Source organism: Haliotis rufescens, unplaced genomic scaffold (genome assembly GCF_023055435.1).
Source record: "Haliotis rufescens isolate VD_foot unplaced genomic scaffold, xgHalRufe1.0.p SCAF_2, whole genome shotgun sequence".
Classification (NCBI taxonomy): Eukaryota; Metazoa; Mollusca; class Gastropoda; order Lepetellida; family Haliotidae; genus Haliotis; species Haliotis rufescens.
This window is the reverse complement of record NW_025963890.1, coordinates 65,150,661-65,173,864: the sequence shown is the minus strand read 5'-3', so window position 1 is coordinate 65,173,864 and position 23,204 is coordinate 65,150,661. Positions and strand designations below refer to the sequence as shown.

At 39.5% G+C, this 23,204-nt stretch overlaps 1 protein-coding gene across 5 annotated transcripts in view; it reads left to right on the top strand.

The window, feature by feature from the left end:
• Positions 1–23,204, top strand: part of LOC124122699 (multiple epidermal growth factor-like domains protein 11) — a 286,895-nt gene that overhangs the window by 72,990 nt on the left and 190,701 nt on the right. For 3 of the 5 annotated variants that reach the window (XM_048400347.1, XM_048400346.1, XM_048400345.1), the window contains 16 exons: positions 6,013–6,218; positions 6,615–6,702; positions 7,340–7,410; positions 7,605–7,641; positions 8,536–8,633; positions 8,964–9,092; positions 9,674–9,822; positions 10,773–10,908; positions 11,460–11,591; positions 11,782–11,875; positions 12,927–13,000; positions 13,194–13,328; positions 13,702–13,824; positions 19,570–19,715; positions 19,807–19,942; positions 20,864–21,614. The exons of the other annotated variants lie outside the window; for them this stretch is intronic. In XM_048400347.1, the coding sequence (XP_048256304.1) occupies positions 6,013–6,218; positions 6,615–6,702; positions 7,340–7,410; positions 7,605–7,641; positions 8,536–8,633; positions 8,964–9,092; positions 9,674–9,822; positions 10,773–10,908; positions 11,460–11,591; positions 11,782–11,875; positions 12,927–13,000; positions 13,194–13,328; positions 13,702–13,824; positions 19,570–19,715; positions 19,807–19,942; positions 20,864–20,938 (1,829 nt within the window). In that variant the 3' untranslated portion in view covers positions 20,939–21,614. Of the gene's footprint in view, positions 1–6,012; positions 6,219–6,614; positions 6,703–7,339; positions 7,411–7,604; positions 7,642–8,535; positions 8,634–8,963; positions 9,093–9,673; positions 9,823–10,772; positions 10,909–11,459; positions 11,592–11,781; positions 11,876–12,926; positions 13,001–13,193; positions 13,329–13,701; positions 13,825–19,569; positions 19,716–19,806; positions 19,943–20,863; positions 21,615–23,204 lie in introns of those variants that run through there. 5 annotated transcript variants of the gene reach the window in all.

Below are 23,204 nucleotides of genomic sequence, written 5' to 3'. Positions count from 1 at the left end.
CGGTCCATCCACTCACCCACATGTCGGATCACTGTTCAATACTGGTCAACGTTAGCTGTCCCTTATTATCAGAAGAGAAGAATTCAAGACCTCATCCTTCTAAGATAAAAGCAGAGAGAATCTTCAAACTTGTATGGAAGTCAGAGACAGGAGCCCTCTACCTGGAAAAACTTCGTTCATCACACTCCCGTTCACTGGCCGACTACTTCCTCATGTCCCCCAAAAGTGATGTGGACTCAGCAACAGCAGACCTCACAAATATTTTGTTAAATGCAACGAAAGGTACAGTGAAGCTTGTTCAAGTGAAACGGAAGACAAAAAGGAAAAATAAATGGTTTAACTCAAGTTGTAAAGCACTAAAACAGGCTATGCTCTCAGCGTGTTTGGATCACAAACAGTTCCCACTCAATAGAGCGTTACAAAAGAAATTCTATGAGGCCAGGAAGAAATATAAGAAAGGAAGGAATTGGGCAACTAAGAAGTACCATGAGACCCTACTAGAAAAACTGGATCACCTTTCCACAACTGATTCCCAAGCCTACTGGAAACTTGTACAAGAGCTCACAGGGAAAAGGGAAGAGACTCATGACAATATACCCAAAGAAGAATGGGAGAACCATTTCACTCAACTAAATACTGAGGTCCGTGACAGTACAGGATTCCATAAATATGTGACAAAATCAGTATCAGACTGTGGAAATAGCACTATATCATCTAATTTCCATCTCAACAAACCTATTGCAGCAGATGAATTATGCCAGGCTATCCGGAAACTGAAGAAGGGAAAATCTGGGGGCCCTGACCTGGTGCTTAACGAAATGATCCTGTGTTCCTCCTCTATTCTTATAGATCACTACCTTAAACTCTTCAACACCATCTTAGATGCTGGCACTTTCCCCTCACAATGGAGATCGTCATACATCGTACCTGTCCACAAGAAAGGGGATCTTAATGATGTTAACAACTACAGAGGCATAGCTCTCGGTAGCTGTCTCTCAAAACTGTTTTTATCAATACTTAATACAAGAATTACCAAACATATGGACTTGAACAAACACTATGACACAAGCCAGGCAGGATTCAGGAGCAACCACAGAACAACTGACAATATGTTTATACTTAGAACAATCATACAGAAGTACAGGCAGTCCAAGAAAAAACTATATACTTGCTTTGTGGATTTTAGCAAGGCATTTGACTCGGTGTGGCGGGAGGGACTCCACTATAAACTGATAAAATATGGCATCACAGGAAATATCCTGAATGTTTTAAACAGCATGTATTCAAACGTCTCCTACATCATCAAGACCCAGGATGGCGTCACTCGTCCTGTCAAATCCAACATTGGTGTCAAGCAAGGTTGTGTCTGTAGCCCAAACCTATTCAATATCTACATTAATGACCTAAAGGACTACTTGTCAACTAATGATACTGCTGCCCCATCGCTAGACGGCGTCCCTTTAACACACTTACTATTTGCTGATGACCTGCTACTGCTGTCACAGTCTGCAAAATGTCTCCAGACCAGCATAAATACTTTATGCAGATTTACAGAGGACTGGAAATTAAAAGTTAATATATCAAAAACAAAAATAATTATATTTGGCGGTTCCAAGAGTGACCAGAAACTTCATTTTAAGTTAGGGACAGCGTCACTAGAAATCAGTGAATCATACACCTACCTTGGTGTAATATTTCATCAAAACGGTTCTTTCAAGAGTGCAATCTCAACCTTGAAAGGAAAGGCTATGCGGGCTTGGTTCAAAATTCAACACAGCCTGACAACAAATACCCATTTATCCATAGAAGTCTTACTACGACTCTACCATGCCCTAGTGGTTCCAATAGCAACCTACGGTTCTGAAATCTGGGGCTGTCAGCTGTTTAAATCTACTTCTGATCCACTGATAAACTGGCACAGACAACAATGTAACAGTACCTCCATCAAAGTCGCGAAGGGTCTCCTCAGCAGTCCAAAAAGAAGCAGCAACATTGGTTCCCTTAGTGAGTTAGGTATCTACCCATTATCTCTCCAAATCTATATCAACATGCTCAAGTACTATATACGTCTTGGCAACATGGATCGTGGTAGACTGCTCTATGCAGCTTTTCAGGAGGACAAGAAACTAACTAATTCCTGGTTTTCACACATCGAGTGTCTTCTCCAAAGTGTGATATCTGAAGGTCCCCATCGAAACAATACCACCACTCAGCAATTTTCCAAAAGCCTGATATCAAAGTTTGAAGATTTTTATCTCATTGAAACTGACCAGATTCCAACCGGTGTAAACCATAAGCTGCGACATCTGGGGCAGATAAATGACAAATATGGATTAAAAGATTACCTCACAACTGTAAAGAATACAAGTCACAGAAGGGCCCTTACCAAGCTCCGACTGAGTCTTCATAGCCTGGAAATTGAGAGGGGGAGATACTCCAACATCCCAGTTGAAAATAGGTTCTGTCCGCACTGTGACTGCCATTCCGTGGAGGATGAAGAACACTTCCTGCTTTCATGCCCACTATATAAAGACCTTAGGAGAAATCTGATGGCACTGGTAGAAATAGGCGACCCTTCCCAGACCGATAAAACAAACCTCTTAAAACACTTTATGAATCCACCAAAAGAATGGTCAAGTCTTGTTGCCCGGACTATATACCACATGTTCAAGCTGAGGCCATAAGAAAATTCTATTATATTCAATCCAATTAAGTGTACGCTGCCAGCAATAACCTAATATACATAAATGTTTATATGATGTAAATGAAATAATGCCTTTATACAAAATGTACATCATATACATATACCTGTCATATCTATAATTATATACATGTTCATATGTAGATAGTCTGTACCCTGCCCTATGAGGGTGTTCAGTACAATAAAATTCTATTCTATTCTATTCTATTCTAACATGGCCAACTCTGCTCTTAAGTAAACAAGAACCTAATCAGCGAGGGGTCCTTTATCATCCCTCTGTGGCTGCTTATAAAAATCTGATATCTTTTCCCAAAGACCTGGTTAATAATATATTTTCTGCTGAATATTCGAAACAAATAGAGTGAGTTGTTACTACATGTACATATGTATACGGTTCTATTTTAAATGACTGCAGCGATCCATTATGAAAACAATTTGTTTTAACGTCGCTCTCAGCAGTATTCCAGTGATGTATGACGGTGGTCTGTTGTATATGAAATATATGCAAATTGAATCTTGAATCTTGAAAGTTGTAACATTTCCGCAAATAAGTATCACATGCAGTATACAGTATATCAACTGCAATATATTGTATACATCAGTATACAGTGTGTCGCGAGCTCTGCGCTGGGCTGGAGCACACATTTCCTACACCTCTCCCTTCGGCAAACACATCACGAGGGTTGCAACGAGGTCACAGGTCAGGCGTGCACTCGTCAGTTGTCTAATACGGTCAAGAGTAAGATCTTCCGGAAGACCACTGCATTGGAGGTATGTGGATTATTGAGGAGGTACTACGTGTTTGGAACTGTACATGTGAGTTGAACACTAAGCACGTTAGAGAAGAGCTCACAATAAAACGTTATGGACTCGCGGACGGACTTGTGTTTTCATTTCAAGACGTACATTTATCAGGTTGAACTTCCTAACTGTAACAATAACTGAACTTTACGCCTTTTATACACATTTGTGATGGGGCGACAATGCGACAACGAGACATATTTTGACCTTGAAAATGTCGCGTTACGGCATCGTCGCCCTTTTGTAAAATAAAGAAAAGGATTATCAAAGAGCGACAATGCGAACACGCGACAATGCGACAAATGGCCAATTGTCGCGCTTTTGTTAATTTTGACACGTTTTGCTTGTTTTTGTAAAGGCGTCAATGCGACAATGCGACAACGAGACAATGTCCCTTCCATAGTAATCCGTGCAAATAAAACTGAGTAATTAAATAGAAGTCTGACATGCCAGTTAAAAGATAGAGTGTTGCAGCTTCTGATTTCATAGATCTTCAAGAAGGGTTATCAATAATGGGAAGGGTGATGAGTTCAACTGCATACGCTGTGATTAACAATAATGCTCCGAATCAATACATTTTGTCAAATGTATGACATGTATTACGTGAATGAACATATTGTTTATACTCGTCCATGTTTTTGACGGACAAAATAATTTACATGCTCGGTAAAACTGAGGACGGGCATCATTGTGTGTTTCCGTGCTTTGTTCAGGTGAACAATTGACTTGTCCTTGCATGTGTTTGTGACGGGTGCCACTTGTGTGGCAGGATACGCTCACCTTTTCCCGAACACCCATTGGATGACCTGAACCACTTTGGATTTTTATCCCACATCAGTCTGATACACCATGATATAACTGAAATACTGTACAGTTGAAAATGATGTTTAATGCGATTACCGTAGTGTGTTACTGCAACTGTTCATATTTTGTGCAGTGATGTTATGTAACATGTAAAAGAAAGCATATTCAATTATCCAATTGATTTGAATAGAATAAACTTGCGTCAGTGTATTTTATTAACGCCCCAAATCGTAATTTAAACACATAAAATAACAGATCACACATGGTGCCTTGACTTACTACTAGATTTAACGGGCCACCCCGGAATAAAATAGTTCCCCCCAAAGCGCGGAACATATGTTTTAGTATGTTTACAAGAAATATATTCCAAACAATATCCTCATTAGATGAGAAGATCTTTTACAGAATTACCTCAGTAAGTCAATTACAACGACAGAGCGTCGTAATACATTTACATCAAGTACAATACGTCAAAATGGCCGACACGATAAACGTGACGGGAGATATTTTCGAAGTTGTTAATTAACCTGTGGCTATTTCAAGCCTTTGGCATCACTGATCAATTGGCCGATCATTGAAAGGTGATTGTGAAGATGTGTCAAATAGATACTAAGGTAAATTCATAGATTTCTGTAAATTGTCACTGCGACAGTATGGATATTTTTTCGTGTTTTTTCTCTCTGGGATGGGTTGTAGCGAGGGTATCCTTAAATGGGCTTGCAACCACGCTTCTGTATGAATTCGTACCAGGATATTCCAAGGGTTCTCCAGGAATGTGGAAGTAGTCAGTGTTTACGCCTTTTCAAGAATACAGTCACGTGAAGAACGTCATGTGACCGACCTCGCGTCCAAGTCGTAAATCTTGTAAACTTCACATTAAAAATTAGTTATTGTTATAACCAAATGAAACACAACCCATTATTCGATAGGGGTAACTGTACATAGCCGTTACCACAATAAACTTAGTAACATTGTTTGGTTTGACTTCTTGGCGCGTGTCTGAATTCCATTAACATGTTACATATCCTAAAACTAGCTTATCAGCAAATCTCGCTGCACTGCGCGCGACAGATACTAGAGCAAGGCATGCCAGAAATACGAAACCTAAAGCTTCCGAAAGGAAGCCTTGGACATCACGTGCGTCGGGGGACCAGCGCCATCTGATTGGCCGTTAACAGTTGTACAAGGCGGAGCAAAAAGCATCGTTTTTCCGTCCATTTTACGCTTGAAAAACTCGACCCTTTTCTGGACACTTTCTAGACGCTGACCAATTAATCAATTTTAATGAATTTTTAGTCGTTTTTCCGTCCAATGACCATATACGGAAAAAAACGACGTTTTCGTGTTTGCAGTGTATGTACAGTCATAAATCACTTGCAATAGTAACGGGGCGGTCGGGTAGCCTAGTGGTTAAAGCGTTCGCTCGTCACGCCGAAGATCCGGGTTCGATTCCCGACATGGGTACATTGTGTGAAGCCCGTTTCTGGTGTCCCCCGCCGTGATATTGCTGGAATATTGCTAAAAGCGGCGTAAAACCATACTCACTCACTCACTGCAATAGTAACTTTTGAATAATTATTTCATGTCTTATTCCTTTTCAAAAGTTTTCTGTTTCATTTGTTAACATGAATGTTTGGTATGGTGGTCTAGATCTATTAGCTTCACATGTAGTTGTTGGTACCGGACTATTGCTATGCTGTTTTCAGAGACTGGGGAAGACATGACCAACGGTTTGAGCTTCCCTATGGCAGCCCGGGAAGGCCAGGGTGCATCGGAAAACGGGGCCGTCTACGACGATGACGAGGCTATCTATATCAATGTTCCCAGTAGTGTTCCAGTGGCAGTCAGTGACCTCAAGGACTTCGTTGCAAAGAAGAAAGCCACAAAAGAAATCTTGGTGAAAGAGTATGCTGTACGTATTGTGAAGGTCTTGATGGACCCATGTCGCTGAAACTTGGCTATCCTCCTTCTAAGGATCAAAGGCCTGATTTTGTTATTCGAGAGGAATTTACTAAATCTGATATGGCTCTTTGTCTACATGATGCAAGAAGCAGTTCCATTCATTTTACATTAATGTACCCTTTACATCGAGTTTTCACACTTCCTTACCAACTGCCACTTACGTTTTAAAGAAACTGTTGTGGGTGCTACCGGTATAGCAGGACATACTTTTTGCGAACACCTGGTGTCATCACTAATTTCAGTGATCAATTCTTATATTTTTCATCACTAGTGGGCCTTTTACGCCCTATGGAATCTGTTCTGGCAGATATTCGAAACTGACGTTGCTCTGGTGTTGAATTTACAGGAGCTCCCCAAAGGTCTGACAGCAATTCACGACAAAGCGCTGACGCAAGTGAACAGTCCAAAGAATCGATTTAAAGGCATTTACCCGTGTAAGGCAAAGGCTTATACCTTTCACGACATCTATCTATATATAACGTTGACGTAAAATATAGTTATTGTACTGTGCATCCACCACAGGCTTTTTATCCAGTCTAAATATATCTATTATTAATGTACAACTTCTCGTCACGATATGGCAGAAATATTGCCAATGTGACGTGGAATGTAAACTCACTCACTAATATCGTAAAACATGAGTGTGTCTGTGATATATTTGTATAAAAGTATAAATATAAAGTATGTTCATAATACTATTAAATTTTGTTTCACCGAAACACTGGGAAACAGTACCGTGTCTTATTCATTTTGTTCATGTTGTCAAAAGATTTGTTCTGATTTTGGTTCGCCTTGTAGTCTTTGGTGTGAGTTTTCATGTTTCTGAGCGGATTCATAAAGCTGTTTTGCTTCTACAAAATGTAAAAAATGACTTTGGAGGAATTGGAGTATTTATTGTAACAAGGGACTGACATCGTTGAATAGCACCCCTATACAGGTACACACTATTTTGTAAATGTACTTGTTGCTTGATAACTACCTATGATGTATCGGCGACAGGTGTCTTTTGATGCAGTTTTGTATACCTGAATGCATACATTTACTGATTAGAAAGACTTGATTTTTTTTAAGACAACCCCTCTCTGGTCGTGCTGAAAGGCCCGAGTGGAAGCAGTGGCTACATAAACGCCAGCTTCATTGATGTAAGTTCAAGAGATTCAGTTACATGATATTTGGGATACATAAAGAAGGACTTCATTAGAGACTCTAAATGTGAACATGTCTGTGAGTTTGTCAAGCCATCCACACAGTTAACTTGATGTGTAGATCCATTACACTTTATAACCCACTAAGTGTTTAAGGAAGAATGATTCAATTAAGGTTTCTTGTTTTGCAGGGACCAACAAGGGGAAAAAAGTACATTGCAACACAGGGTAAACAAACTTTTAGACGTCAAAGTCTGCAAACGTGCATATGCCTTACGTACGACCAACCTTCAATAAATAATTAACAATACTGAGCGCAGTGAAGTATACTGATATTCAACCCATAAGATGATGAGGTGAGGTTAGGTGAAATTTGGTTTAACGTCGCGTCCAAGATAATTGCACTTATATAGAGACATCGTTCGGGACTTACAATAATTCTGACACTTCTTTCGTAAAATCAGTATGGGGGCGGTCGGGTAGATTAATCGTTAAGCGTTCGCTCGTCACGCCGAAGACCCGGTTCGATTCCAATGAGTAAAATGAGTGAAGCCCTTTTCTCGTGCCCCCTGCCGTGATATTGCTGGAATAGTGCTTAAAGCGGCTAAAAACATACTGACTCACTCACTCACTTTTCTCGTATAATAATGTATATATCTAAGTTAACATATGGCCATCTCATTGGAACCACCTCTTTGGTCTAGTGGTAGAGCGTTCGCCCGGAGAGCGGAAGGTCCGGGGTTCGATCCCCGGTCGCGTCATACCAAAAGACGTTTAAAGATGTTGTTACCCTGTCTGGCGCTCGGCAATAAGGGGTTAAAACAAAGACCGGTCGGCTCGGGGTCAGTATACTGTGTCTGAGTGGGGTATTTATGTTAAACTGCGGCATGGTATCTCAGTGTGCTAGCACTATAAATCTGCATCAGTCCGGACTAGTACAAGGAGCCACACACACACACACACACACACACACACACACACACACACACACACACACACACACACACACACACACACACACACACACATGTGCATACACGTCGCTATAAGTGCAATAATCTTGGACACTACGTTAAACCCCATATGACGTCATGTTTACTCAACTATCCCTTATGGCGCCAGGGCCCCTGCCTCACACCGTCGTGGACTTCTTGGAGATGATCTGGCAACAGAACGTGCCTGTCATCGTCATGCTGGCCAATATCATTGAAGATGGAAGGGTGATGTCTAATTTTGATATGACTTGATGACCTTGATGTGATAAATGAATTAATCATCATTTAATATACTCAACATGCTACTCTTCGTAATCATTATGCTTATCCAAATATACACAGCCTTTTAAAACTGAAATGAAATAAATGTAGAGCAGAACATGCATATCCTTTTCGTAGACACCTGGTGTCATCACTGATTTTCAATGATTAGTTCATATACTTTTCATCACTATTTTTTTTTCTTTTATGGCCTATGGAACTGTTTTGGTAGATATTCGAGTCCGGTGTTGATGTTTTTAAATTTACCATCTACGAATGTCCCCTGTATAACAGAGACGGTGTGAGCCGTACTGGCCCAATGAACCAGGCGAGGATTCCAAGACGTTCGGCCCCTGGAAGATCACAGTAGCTGACTCCTGTCCCCTTGCTGACTTCACTATCAGGACGCTTAAAATGAGGAAGGTGGGATTGACAATTTCAATTAGTTAATAAAGTGAAGATAGTGAATTAGTCCATGACCGTTCCTTCCAGTTTCACCGCTCCGTGGTGCAGCGAATAGAGCGTCTGCCCGGAGAGGTCGGTGGTTCGATCCCCGGCCGCGTCATTCCAAAGACGTTAAAAGATGGTACGTGGTATTACCCTGTCTGGCGATCGGCATTAAGGGGCTAAAACAAGGACTGGTCGGCTTGGAGTAAGTGCACTGTGTCTGAGCGGGGTATCAATGTTACACTGTACCATGGTATCTTGGTGGACTCAGTGGACTCAGTGGACAAACCCTCGTCGCGACATAAGTGCAATAGTGACCGTTAAACTCCAATATACGTCACATCCTTCTAGTTGTTGTTTGGGTATGGATAGACTATGTACCGAAGCCCTCCATTAATTTTGACCAAGGACCCTACAAAAACAATTGGCGGTCTAGTTTGACAATTGTCACTCTTCTGAGAACTATTAGTCCCTGCTTACAACTATTGCCGATATATAGTTATGGATATTTGTTTAGGTTTAAGCTAGACCTATATGCATAAGCATATCTTCCACAGGGAGCGGTGGAAAAGACCGTGAAACATGTTCACTACATGGTGTGGCCTGACAAGGATGTGCCAGACAACACCATGTCTCTGGTGGACCTCAGGAACAAAGTCAGGACCTTCTGTGACTTTGCGGAAGGTCCCATGGTGGTACACTGCAGGTACAGTCACAAGTGGTGTGCAGTGCAGTGAGTGAGTGACTGAGTTAAAATGTAACGTCGCATCGGCAAAATTCCAGCATACTGTGACGGGAACAAGTGATGCATCATTAATCAATACGTTAAGACTGAATGAAACCTGTGTGAAGCCCATTTCTGGTATCCCCCACCGTGATATTGCTAGAATATTGCTTAAAGCGGCATAAAACCAGACTCACTCACTCACTGTCGTCGATGGACAGTACAGTTACTAGATTATATTTATAACTAGTTTGAGAGTGTCTAAATGCATAAAATTTTATTCAACAACGCATCAAGAAAACGAGCTAGAAAAACGGATGCCAGCAAAAACCAAAGTAATAGGACGGAGTGTATAGAAGAGTGTATATGTTGGCAACGGGATGTTTTCAGTAACACCGGCTTGGATATATTCCAGTGCCATGTTCATGACCCAACATTTGTGATGTTTGTGTTCATAGCGCGTCATTGAACTGTGATTGCATGTATTCTTTAAAACGGTTTGTCAGATAAAGTACTTTTCAATATTAGTACAGACACGAAAGGATCCTGGTTAGAATAGGTCTTCTTCGGGCTCGCTGACTTGGTTGATGCATGTCATCACATCTCAATTGCGTGGATCGATGCTCATGATATCAATCACTGGATTGTCTGGTTGCGACTCGATTATTTACAGATCACCGTCTTTGCTGAGTGCGGCGTTAAAAAACAAACAATCAATACCAGTACAGCTGACAGAGAATACCACGTTGTGTCTGTTCACATGTAATACTGATGTGTCGTGTATGTATAAATAGCCCAATGCCCTTAACCTTCTACATAGACAACCCGGGGTATCTTCTTTGTATATTGGTGAGTATATGTCAATACCAGCTAGATGTAAACAGGCGTGGTAATGTTTTGTCATGGTTATAACTTCTTTGTTTCCTGTCCAGTGCTGGCGTAGGCAGGACAGGAACTTTGATTGCTCTGGACTCTCTGATAGAAGACGCAGAGACCCGCAGCAAGGTGGACATCTACGGCTGTGTCTGGCGGCTGAGGAACTTCAGAGTCAGCATGGTGCAGACACAGGTCAGTAGATACAGGGAAGCCTCACCAGGAAGGGTGAACAAGGGTTTTTAGACAAACAAAGCAAAGTGGAAATAACATCTCAACAAGCAGGATTGTGTCATCACTGGTATTGCAGTGATGTGTATGTGAAATAATTTGAGATAGTAATTTGGGGGGAGGGGGGATCAGACGTATCAGATCAGGCAGGGTATGAGAGTTAATGAGTGATCGAGGTTTAATGTCACTTTAAATATAATTTTGTTCTAAGATAGGTTGTTGAATGCCAGAGGAACGCAGGTCTAAGTCGTTTACTTTGATGATTCTAACGATCATTGGAATGGTGTTGAGAGAATAGTCAATATAGGATTGAATACGATTTCTGTGTTTCTAAGCAGCTAAGATATGAAATTCTGCACAGTAAATCTCTGTAAGAAGTTTTATTGTGCGAGGTTTTATTGTTTGTTTAGATGTCAGAGTTTACTTTAAGGCGTCTTTATAAATTTTCGGATAATTTTTTTTTTGATGTTTTCACACGTGACTTTAGTGTCATATTGTTTGCATATATGCCATAGTCCCAGTATGTGTTCCTGCACGACTGCATCCTGGACGCTCTGTGTCATACAGTGCACCCCACACCCGCCAGTTTCTATGACAACGCTTATAAACAGCTAAAGGGAGGCTCTGGCATTGCTGTTGCCTATCAGGTGAGTGCTGTGTGCCTCAAGTTAACCTTGAAATGATACAATAGTTGTACATAAACATGTGATAACAGTGTGTGAACTTCCTGATTATGTGTTATATCCCCAATACTCAGAGCATTGCTCCTGATATCAAATGTTTCTGTTTGGTATTAGTGCTGGTTGTGCATTAACTGCTTTCACCTGTTCACTCCAGAAACTCAGCGAGTGTCCTGTAACAGATCATCTAAGTGACGCTGCCAGAGACCTGGAGAACATCAACAAAAACAGGAGCGAGGACATTCTTCCTGGTAGGTTTCGTCGTGCCAGACTCATGGCGGGATAGGGTAAGACTTGTATCTCGCTATAATGAAAGAGATAGCAACCAGTCACACATTCGTAACCAATAGGTAAATAGGTACCGCATGAGGAGGGACATTCATGGACTATCATGGAGTCGGTTGCTAATTAATTTTCTACATAATCCTCTCCATGGTTCACACACTTTTGTCAATGATGCCAGAGTGACAGGATCCAACTGGTGTAGAAGGCTTCCTCCTGGAAGTGTAAAATGCCCTTCGGAGCCGAAATGGAGTAATGATTGTTTGCCAAACAGTGCTAAATGAGGTGAATACAGAGGATGTTCAAAACGTTCGAAACCACAGTCATACATTGCGCCATGGCGACAACAAACTTGGCACAGGTGCACTGTCCTGGTGGAACAACACTCTTTTAGTGAGTTTGTCACTACGTTTAGTCTCGATATTCTCACGCAATTGCTTTAGCAGATAAGAATAATATTCACGGGAGATAGTCCACCAGTAGGATTTCTTCAGAATCCCAGAAGCCCCGAGCCATCCCGTTGCCTGTTGATGACACAGGCTTTGCCTTCTTATCAGGAGTTGGTGTTAGCTGTTTCCACACAAATTACCACGAGAGATAATAAACCTGGAACATTTCTGATCAGAAGACGGAAGCCTTGGCAGCCAGCGTGCTGAAATTTTTGCAATGTCTAGATTATTGCTCGGACTATTTTTGACAACAGTTTTGTCAACAGAGAATATCTAGTCATTTTGATGAGTGCATAATATGTTACTTTGCTGTATATTTGGTACACATACAGTCTGTAAGCATGGAACGTATTGTAGATGCAAATTTTTAAGTGTGTATTCTACATCCTTCGAAGTTCGGCTCACATACTTTTCAGGCTAATATTGTACTGTAAGTATGGTGTCGGCACAAACAACTTCATGTTATGTCGATGCAAAAAGAGACAAGACACAAAGAGTATGAACGCCCATGTATGAAAAGGTTAAATATGAAAAGTACTGTCCATCTTTAAGTGTATCGCTTTTATTACAGGAGACAAACATCGCGCTATTCTCTCAACCCATATTGCAGGAGGCAATGACTACATCAACGCCGTCATCGCACCGGTAATTGTCCCCAATATCTATCACATGTTCTTTCAACGTATATTCAATATGATAAATATTTATTTGATATATGTTGTCATGGAAATTATGAACAATTTGGATCCTTCCATATTTTCTTAGCCTGTATTTCCGTTATCAAATATAATTAATATGGTTATGTCTTATAGATACCCCAATATTATTAATATTTCAGTCATATGAGAAGCGGGAGGCTTTTATCCTCACTCAAATCCCCCTGACGTCGACGGTGGTTGACTTCTGGCGACTGGTCCACGACTACGACATCCGTGGCATTGTCCTGCTGGAGAACTACACCGACTTGGACGCAGTGAGTCTCGGCGTCAGGGTGTTAAACAATAACATAATACAATTTGATTACAACCTGATAATATTTTGTTTTATAGGCATTACTTAGAAGTTGACGGGTGACAAGGTAGACACAGTTTTATGGATAACAACTTAACAGTATTAAAGCAGTTGTTATCCATAAAATTGTGTCTACCTTGTTACCTGATAATAAAATCCAATTTCCAATCTGAAGGAAGGACATAAACACTTCTAAGCATATAATGTTTTACCTTTTCAATATACACGTGTAGTGTTTTACTTGTGAGTCACTTAGAAATCGTGAAATAAATATATCTTATTTGTTTTAGTTTATTACTAACAATTATCCAATTATTTTCATGTTATGAAATCAGAAGTGTGGCGTGTTCTGGGCCAAGAACAACAAGCCGACCAAGTTTGGCCCCTTCAATGTAGGTGAAGGCAAGACTGAGAAACAGACCGGCTTTACCACGGAGAAGATCTCCTACAGTCTAGGGGTAGGTATAAAGGACACTGATGGCTTTCGCACGTACACATGTGAAACTATCATTTATAGATGAGGCATTGCCGCTTGTGAGTATTAATGAGAGAGGTGTACCACTAGAGTTATAGAATGGTACTCATTCACGATCACAGATGACCAAGGAGGCTCTTATACACAAGGAGGTGGGTTATATTTCATTACATTGTAGTGGGACGTGATATATGAAGGTAGTATATATACCAGGAGGTGGGTTATATTTCATTACATTGTAGTGGGACGTGATATATCAAGGTAGTATATATACTAGGAGGTGGGTTATATTTCATAACATTGTAGTGGGACGTGATATATGAAGGTAGTATATATACTAGTAGGTGGGTTATATTTCACTACATTGTAGTGGGAGGTGATATATAAAGGTAGTATATATACCAGGAGGTGGGTTATATTTCATTACATTGGACGAGAGGTTGGTCACATGACCGCGATACTGACGTTCATAAGTGTATTAACGACACAATTTGGCGTTCATATTTTTTTCACGAGACCGTGTTCTTGAAATGACGTAAACACTGACGGACTACTTCCACATTCCTGGGGAAACCCCTGGGAATTTCCTAGCACGAAAACATACATAAGCGTTCTTTCTGATCATTTAGAACCTTTAATCTTGGTCTCAGCGTTTCAGCAAACATTGAGAAACATCAGAGAGCTTGATTGCTTGATTGTTCAAGAATATCCCCACTACTGCCATCCCTAATGACCAAACGAAGAAATGCACATTCAAACTATCGTAGTATCGACTCGATCCGTGTCTGGCTGACAGTGACAGTCTCCAGCAATCTACGAATTTACCTTAGTGTCAGTTTGAAGCCTCTTTAATCACCTTTCAATGATCAGCCAGTTGATCAATGATGACTAACAAATGTAACCACCACAGCTTCATTAACATCTTCGGAAATCTCTCCCATCCTGTTATCATGTCGGCCATTTTGACGTCTTATACTTGACGTTAATGACTTACGACGCGCTCCGACGTTCATACAGTTGGGCCCTCACCCTATGAAGATTCATGCTCTAATGAACTCACACAAAGTGAAGGTCAATTCTAAATTACATTGTAGTGGGAAGTGATATATGAAGGTAGTATATATACTAGGAGGTGGATTATATTTCACTACATTGTAGTGGGAAGTGATATATGAAGGTAGTATATATACTAGGAGGTGGGTTATATTTCACTACATTGTAGTGGGAAGTGATATATCAAGGTAGTATATATACTAGAAGGTGGGTTATATTTCACTACATTGTTGTTGGACGTGATATATCAAGGTAGTATATATACTAGGAGGTGGGTTATATTTCAATACATTGTAGTGGGAAGTGATATATGAAGGTAGTATATATACTCGGAGGTGGGTTATATTTCACTACATTGTAGGGGGAAGTGATATATCAAGGTAGTATATATACTAGGAGGTGGGTTATATTTCACTACATTGTAGTGGGATGTGATATATCAAGGTAGTATATATACTAGTAGATGGGATATATTTCACTACATTGTAGTGGGAAGTGATATATCAAGATAGTATATATACTAGGAGGTGGGTTATATTTCGCTACATTGTAGTTGGAAGTGATATATCAAGGTAGAGATGATATCAGTTAAGGGATCAGAAACACTTCTGTAAATCTCGGGAAGGTTCGGTCGTCTCGTGATTGAAGCGTTGAATTGTCACACTGATGACACGGGTTCGATTCCCCTCATGGTGTTATGGCGTCCGCAACTGTGACATGGTTTAGATAGTGCTAAATGCGGCGTAAAACCTATTCAGCTATAGCTGCAAAAAAAACAGATTTTGTTAAATTATAACTATGAGCCAAAATGCTTTTCTCCTTGTGGCAGACAATTTCTTCTTTTTTTCAACAATATGAAGCATATTATTTTTTTTCAAGAACTTTAGAGGGCAATATATCTTTTTATACAATCCCAGGGCCCCTCCCCAGAATATCAAATGGTCGGACACTAAAACAATGTCTCCGGTTCACACTGAATCACACAACATTTGTCAACCATACTGGATATTAGATACATGTTATACATTAGTGTTGTGTGTGAATTGATAATGAGGGCATACTGTTTCTGTTCAAGCGTTATAGTTGCTTGCTCTCATATGCATAAGTAATCCTATGATGAGAATAGTATATTGGCATCACTGTGACATGTCCAAACTACTAGTATTACACTTTCACTGTATCATTGTAAACGACGCGAGCCACAGCGCACGGTTTGTCTGGGGATATATTGTGTATGCAATTTGGAAACGTATAATGGAAAATGTATTACGCGATAAATCGCATCGAACAATGAAGAACAAAGCGTGGTTTATGTAGAGGGGAATGTCCGAGTAACTCTCCATTCCTTGGACCATTATTTTAAGGAATGGAGAGTTACGAGGATATTCCTCTACCTAAAACTCATCCCTACTTTTACACTTTGACAAAATATTCTGTTGTGGAAAATATTCCAAAAATATACCAGAACGCTTTGTTGTCTGTATTTATACTGCGTGAGTCGCCCTTGCGTATTGCACGAGGAATGCGTTCTCTGCCGCTGTAGCACGTGCGCAAAGCTTTAACGCGAGCTGACATTTACAATGCATGGTACACGGCTTTTCATAATTTTGTTGGGTCCTAAACTAGTATTTATCAATTGCTTGCATATTGTCAATACATGCTGACGGGACTAATAGGAAATATAGAAGGATATACAAGAATATATATATTACCTGATTTGAATTTCTCGTCAAAGGTTTATCTTATTACTGTAAATATGAACACTGTTGTAGGTAACCTGCTCAAACACAATACTTTATACATATTATTTTGAGCTTTTAAGCGGTATAGAAAATTATGAAAATATTTAATAGTTAATTTCACACGATTCCTTCATGTGCCACCGCAGCTGAGGTTGAAAATTACACGATATCAGATCAAACGATGCAGGTTCGAATCCCCGCTTTTCGGAAAGAAATTGAAATTATTTACTGTTCTGTCCAAAGTGGAAATTAATTCGAATGTCGGTTCAAGAATAATGTATAGTTGACAAACAACTCTCCATTCCTGAAAAGTAATGGAGCGTTCAAAGAATAGAATGACGTCACAGGTATGTTTTAATTCATTGTTCTATCATGACGTCATTTCTGGAGATTCGAATATTCGCTCGCAACTAGATAACGTCATATATTGGACGACGTTATTTTTTAGAGGGTTCCAAGTGACTAGTAAGTTGTTCCCCATATATGTAGCTGGGCTACGCAGATAAACACGTAAAGCGGGAGAGATATGACAATCGGTATTGGGAGAAAAGGTACAGATAATCGTCGTGAGAACTACCCAACTTAACCCACCTGTTCGTAAAATAGACTTGTCCGACATGTCCGGATTCTATTCGGGGAGTCATCATTAATAAAATTTGGGTAAATGTTTTTAAAGCTTGTACAATTTATCGTCACCCTTAAAGAAGCTGTACCTGGTGTTGATATCTCATATTACAAATATATGACTCGTGGACATTGTTTATCGTACACTAAAACCTTGCAGGGAGATTAATCCACTCGACGTTGCACCCCTCATGGCTTATTCTCCCTGCAGTGTTTTATTGTAAGATAAACAACTCCCACTCGTGGTTTTTTTCCAAAATATAGTTCATGTGTGGAATGCGAAGGGGAACATTAACACTGTCACTTGAACATCGTTATCTACATTAACGAGACAATACAATCTCCAAGTACAAAATATAACTTTTTTGTCAAATATTTCATAATGTATATTAACAATGATGAATGACAGATGCTGAAATTACAGAATATTATCACTTGACAAGGATATCCACAAGGAACATGACGGTTTCAGATCAACAAGGAAGCATGTCTCGGACTGATAAAACTGAAATACGGTGACTGTCGTGTCAACGATAATATACATCCTTGTGCAATTAAGTATCCATGACTTACTGGTTAATCGAGACTCGTTATTTTTTGGTTGTATATTTACAAGTAGGTACAGAAATTCTAAACCAATTCAACAAGGAAGCTTATGCGATGGATGGTAGTAACTGATCGGTCGTGCCGATATTAAAGAGGAAACTTGGTTTGGTGATGGAGGATAGTAATGTGAACCAAGCTTGTACAATTTCACAACCAACACACAAACACACACACATGCTGTGTTGATCACGTTGTTCCTGCTATGTGTTCCTTGTTCCCGTGTAAACTTGATCATGTTCTACATTCCCATGTAGAACACTATAGCCAACAAAGCATTATGTTCACTAGATGTTAGCCGGTCTGATGACGTGCGGTGATCAGATGTATTTCGTCTGTCGACACTAGTGTTACTTGTTAATCTGATATATATGTTCATAGGCGCCACTTTCTATTAGGTTATGTATTTAGTATTTAATGCAGTTGCAATCTAGTGATATAGATGTGTGAAATACTAAACTCGAAAAGGTGACATGTTCGTGACAATCTTCTAATTACATGCGAAAACATCATTTATCACATCACTGGAATGCTGAATGACACATGTACAACTTTGTAGAGACATACATTCTGTTTTTGTACACGTTACTCATTACTATAATGCTTATATGTCCTTACACATATATTTCAGTATAACATTAAGCGTCTGGTTGCTTCTCAGTAGCTATATCCATGAGGGCATACTACAATTCATTTTACATACACTCACCGGGTATATATGTAAACAAAAATTCATAGAACAATAGAACAAACTTTCATATTCCATGTTACGTCTGCTAGTTTGACAACTTTACTCTCACTCAAAGTATTTTTATATTCGAATTTAGACGGTTGTGTCGATGTTAAGAACGTTTAAGACGTAAAACGCGGAGAGCTTAAAACACGAAACAAACAATACAATTGGCAAACAGTTTCCACATATTCAAATATATTTACGATAAAATACAGAGCGGGTGTTTATGAACCGATAAATGTCGGGATGATTCACATTTCCGAAGGGCAATGAGTGCGTATACAGATCTGAAGAGCTTTTGTTTCTATTTTGACTTGGGCGGTAACTTATAAGTGGCGTATGATGATTGTGTGTTTGTTGTTTAACGCCAAACCCCAACTTATATTTATGTGGACAAGACACAAATCAGTGATTGGTATTATGAGCAGATCTGAAGGGCTTTTGTTTCTATTTTGACTTGGGCGGTAACTTATAACTGGCGTATGATGATTGTGTGTTTGTTGTTTAACGCCGAACCCCAACTTATATTTATGTGGACAAGACACAAATCGGTGATTGGTATTTTGAGCAACGTCCACGCCGTACGACAACACGCAAACCAAGTGGCAAACACGCACGCACGCACACACACGCACGCACTCAAGCACGCACTCAAGCACGCGCAAACAGCAAAAACATTGAAAACCACAAATCACGGAGCCTGGTCGCTAGATATATCTGGCAGCCTTGTACATATTTCAACCTGGAATTACGTATGAACATTAACACGCACGCACGCACGCACGCACGCACGCACGCACGCACGCACGCACGCGTGGAACGTTGTTCTTGATCTCTGCCACTGGTGTACCTTGCTAGGGACTCATTTATATACAGACCACCGTCACAAAGCAGGAATACATGTATTACTGACTGCAGTGCGCATCAAATGACTATCCCACTTAGATCAATATGGGTTTGTTTCTCCACGCAGACCGAAGAAAAAGACGTAACCGTGTTCCGGTCTTCCGCCTGGCCTCAGAAGAGTTCACTTCCGGAATCCCCATCTAGCCTCCTGAGCTTAATCGACTTCCTCAGACAGTGGAACACCGGGACATCACCCCTCCTAGTTGTCTGCAGGTACTAATAGGCTACACATTCATCCACAATAGCATTCTATATCTCCTTTTCTCGTATATTATTACTGACATGGTGCCTTCTTCTGTTGCAGGGACGGTGCCACCCGAAGCGGTCTGTTCTGTGTAGTGGCCAGTGCAGTGCAGCGACTGCTGTTGGAGAAAGAAGTTGCCCTCCCGCAGACGATACGCATCATACGTTTTGTCAGAAAACAGGTTATTCCTAACCGGGTATGGTGTTGCGTTCATTCAACTCGTTTATTAAGATAATCAATTATAGATTACTATTTGGATCATATACATTGACACACATGGACATATTTTCGAGTTACCCGTGGTTCGAGACAGGCGTTGTGGCGATGTTGACTTTTTGTACTCATGCATATTCTGCCAGAACCACAAAGTTGTATCGTCAAGTTAACAGAGCCCTCGATGTTTCGCTGCACATCGAATCTGGTTAAATGTCATCGTGTTCATTTTCAAATTGACTATTGATGCTATTTCTCGGTTATATATTATGTAAATTGATTTCAAACTTTAATGTGTTCGACATCTGACACCCTTCTTGGCGTCCTTTGGGCGTAACTGAATCATATGATCGTTGGTTCGAATCCCAGATTGTCTCTGATTCTGATTCTTGGTTTGTCATCACCATACCCCTTCTGATGTTTTTTGTCACCAGTGGGGTATACTGCTAAGACCTGAATCACTTAATTCTGACTTTCCGAAAGCAGACACGCCGGTTAAACTGAAATAATATATACAGGGGCGTTAAATTAAATTCAATTGATGACGAAGTATGTATCATCGTGACCTTAGATATTCATGTATTCTCCCAGAGTGGTTGGTTCCTCTCTCATGTCCAAATCAGACACAACAGACAATGATCATTTGAGAACAATTGCGGGAACACTTACAGATGCACCGGCGGATGTATGCAATCAGACCAAACCTTGAGAGCTTCAAGAAGATGTTTCCGAATATAGACATATGGTCATGTCGTTCAAACTGTTGACAGTACATTTAACAATCACGTCCGACAACACAGTAATACAAAACTTTGTGTACATTAACCTGAATGTAATCATTAATAATCAGTTACAGTGACCTTGGTTTCGAAGTTATGACTGTTTGTTTTTAATATAATTTCAGGAACAATTTGAATTCTGCTTTGACTCTGTGAAGGTCTACATGGACAGTTTCCAGGAATATTCAAACTTTGCTTGAGAAGAATGTTTTATTGAGTTCAGTTAACTTGTTCTTTGTGTTTTTCTTTTTAACGTTGTTATAATTCAACTTTGTTACTCGTGTTTTTTTCATTTATTGAAAATATAAATACAGTTTTTGTGTTATTTCAATTGATTTCAAGTCAACTCTGTGAGAATTGTTTACGTGAAAGAATCTGAATACTATCTCAGAAGCATTAAAGATATATAACTGACATATTTCTTTTCAGATCGGTCTCGTCAATGTGAATACTTTTGTGAGAGTACTTTTGGTTTGTTCTTAAATATTATTGTCCAAGACTATTGTCTTTGTTACCACATAGTGCGACGTAGATTAAGATTAGATAAAATCAAGATATGTTTACAAAAGGGTATGACGATATATATTTTCCTGAATACCTCGTATTGTCAGGCTGATATCAACTTGTCAGTATTTTCAGTTACTTTGATTATTTGTTTTTGATTCATTTTATATAAATTACTGTTTAATTTTTGTTTAATAACTTTCCTCCTTAGATTATAATTTTAGCTGCAAACGCAGGATATCCTCGTAACAGTTATTTCTATTGTTAAAAAGTGACTCATCAAACAATAAAAAAAAACTCAAACGTCTGATTGGTCTAGGTTTGCGTTTCCTTAATGCTACTTTCAGACAGATTTCCCGTTTATTGTTCCTGGTGTAGGGACAGTCTATCAATGTAAATTGTTCCTACTTAAATGTGTATGTAAATTTAGATTTTTCACTTGCATGTCGGCTGTTGTTTAGAGTCCACTTTAGGCGTATATATCGATGAGCAAAGTCATCTGGAAAGTGTGAATTAAATTAAAGCCCAGACTCTATATTTTTAAACGATCCATTATTTTCCATAAATGGACAGTTGGGGGTATATAATGTACACTTGGAATTAATGGAACTACTTTGTATTTTGACAATCAAGTGAATGATTCCAATTTTTGTCCGAAAGCTTGTGTTGCCAGCGGGTTCGAACCTGTATCCTATTATTTGAGGACGTGTAATAGTCAACCTCGGCTTCGGCGATATACAACAAAACATTGTGAAAATAACTATTACATTTTTTTTTGTATAAAATGTAAAGCTTTAGTGAAAAATATGTACAATGTTGTGTTATGTAATGTTACCTATATTACAATGTTCATTCTGAAGTTGAGGCAATCCTTTGTTAAAAAAGCTTATGTGTGCGCTACATTTCCTATTGTCCTCATCAACAAACGTACAACCGATGGATAAAAAGCTTGTTTAGGTCCCCGTGAAATGGCTAAGCGCCTTGTACCATGTATTGCAAAAGTTCAACACGCGGTGGAGCCTGGCGCAAGTAGGGATGTAATGAAAGTCTGAGAAAGTAGGGATGTGTTTTAAGCCCCAGAACAAACAAGTAACAGTGGACAGTTACTTGAACAAATACAATTGAAATTGAAATTTAAGATTAAGAGGTATGTTCAGTCGTGGTTTGCAGTTTAACTGTGTTGGTCAACTTGTTCGTTTTTCATTCATTTATTTGTTTATGTTTTAATATAATCAAAATACTTCATTTTAGTGATATCCTGATAAAATATCCTATTAATACTTTAATGCCGCCGTCGGTCTGGGAAACACGACTCACACAATCTCATACTGTCGCCTCAAAATTACCGTGTTTGATTCTATTTCAACAGAATTAGTTGTGCAGAACACAAAGTTCCCATAAATGAAAGATCAACATTAGAAATTGTTTGGCATTGTTCATTTACATGTTTTTATGTATGCAAACTAGACACTCACCAGGGTGAACAAGCTTGTAGCATTGACGTTGACATTAATCAGTCAACTTTACAGAACGTTCGTGAATGTCCCGACCTGTTCAGTGATTGGAGGGAGAGGTTACGATACAAGTGAGGTCTAGATGTCAGCACAACACCTGACATGTATTTTTAGTTATATTGCATGTATTGTTTCAGAATATTCTATATTTTTGTATTATTTTTGTTATTTTTATACTTATTATTTGAAAACTTATATTTTTTCTTTTTCTAACAAATAAAAGCATCATAATTATGACAAGTTGTGCGTCTTTCTTTACAAGTCGGCCTTTACAAGAATTGGTTTTGTACCATATGTTCCCGTTTTTTCAGGTGAACAATTGGCTTGCCTTTGCATTTGTTTGTGACGGGTGAAACCTTTTTGTGAACACCTGGTATCATCACTATTTGATAGTGATTCATAAACACAAGCTCATGATATAGTCGGAAGCTTTTGGCAGAGATGTCTT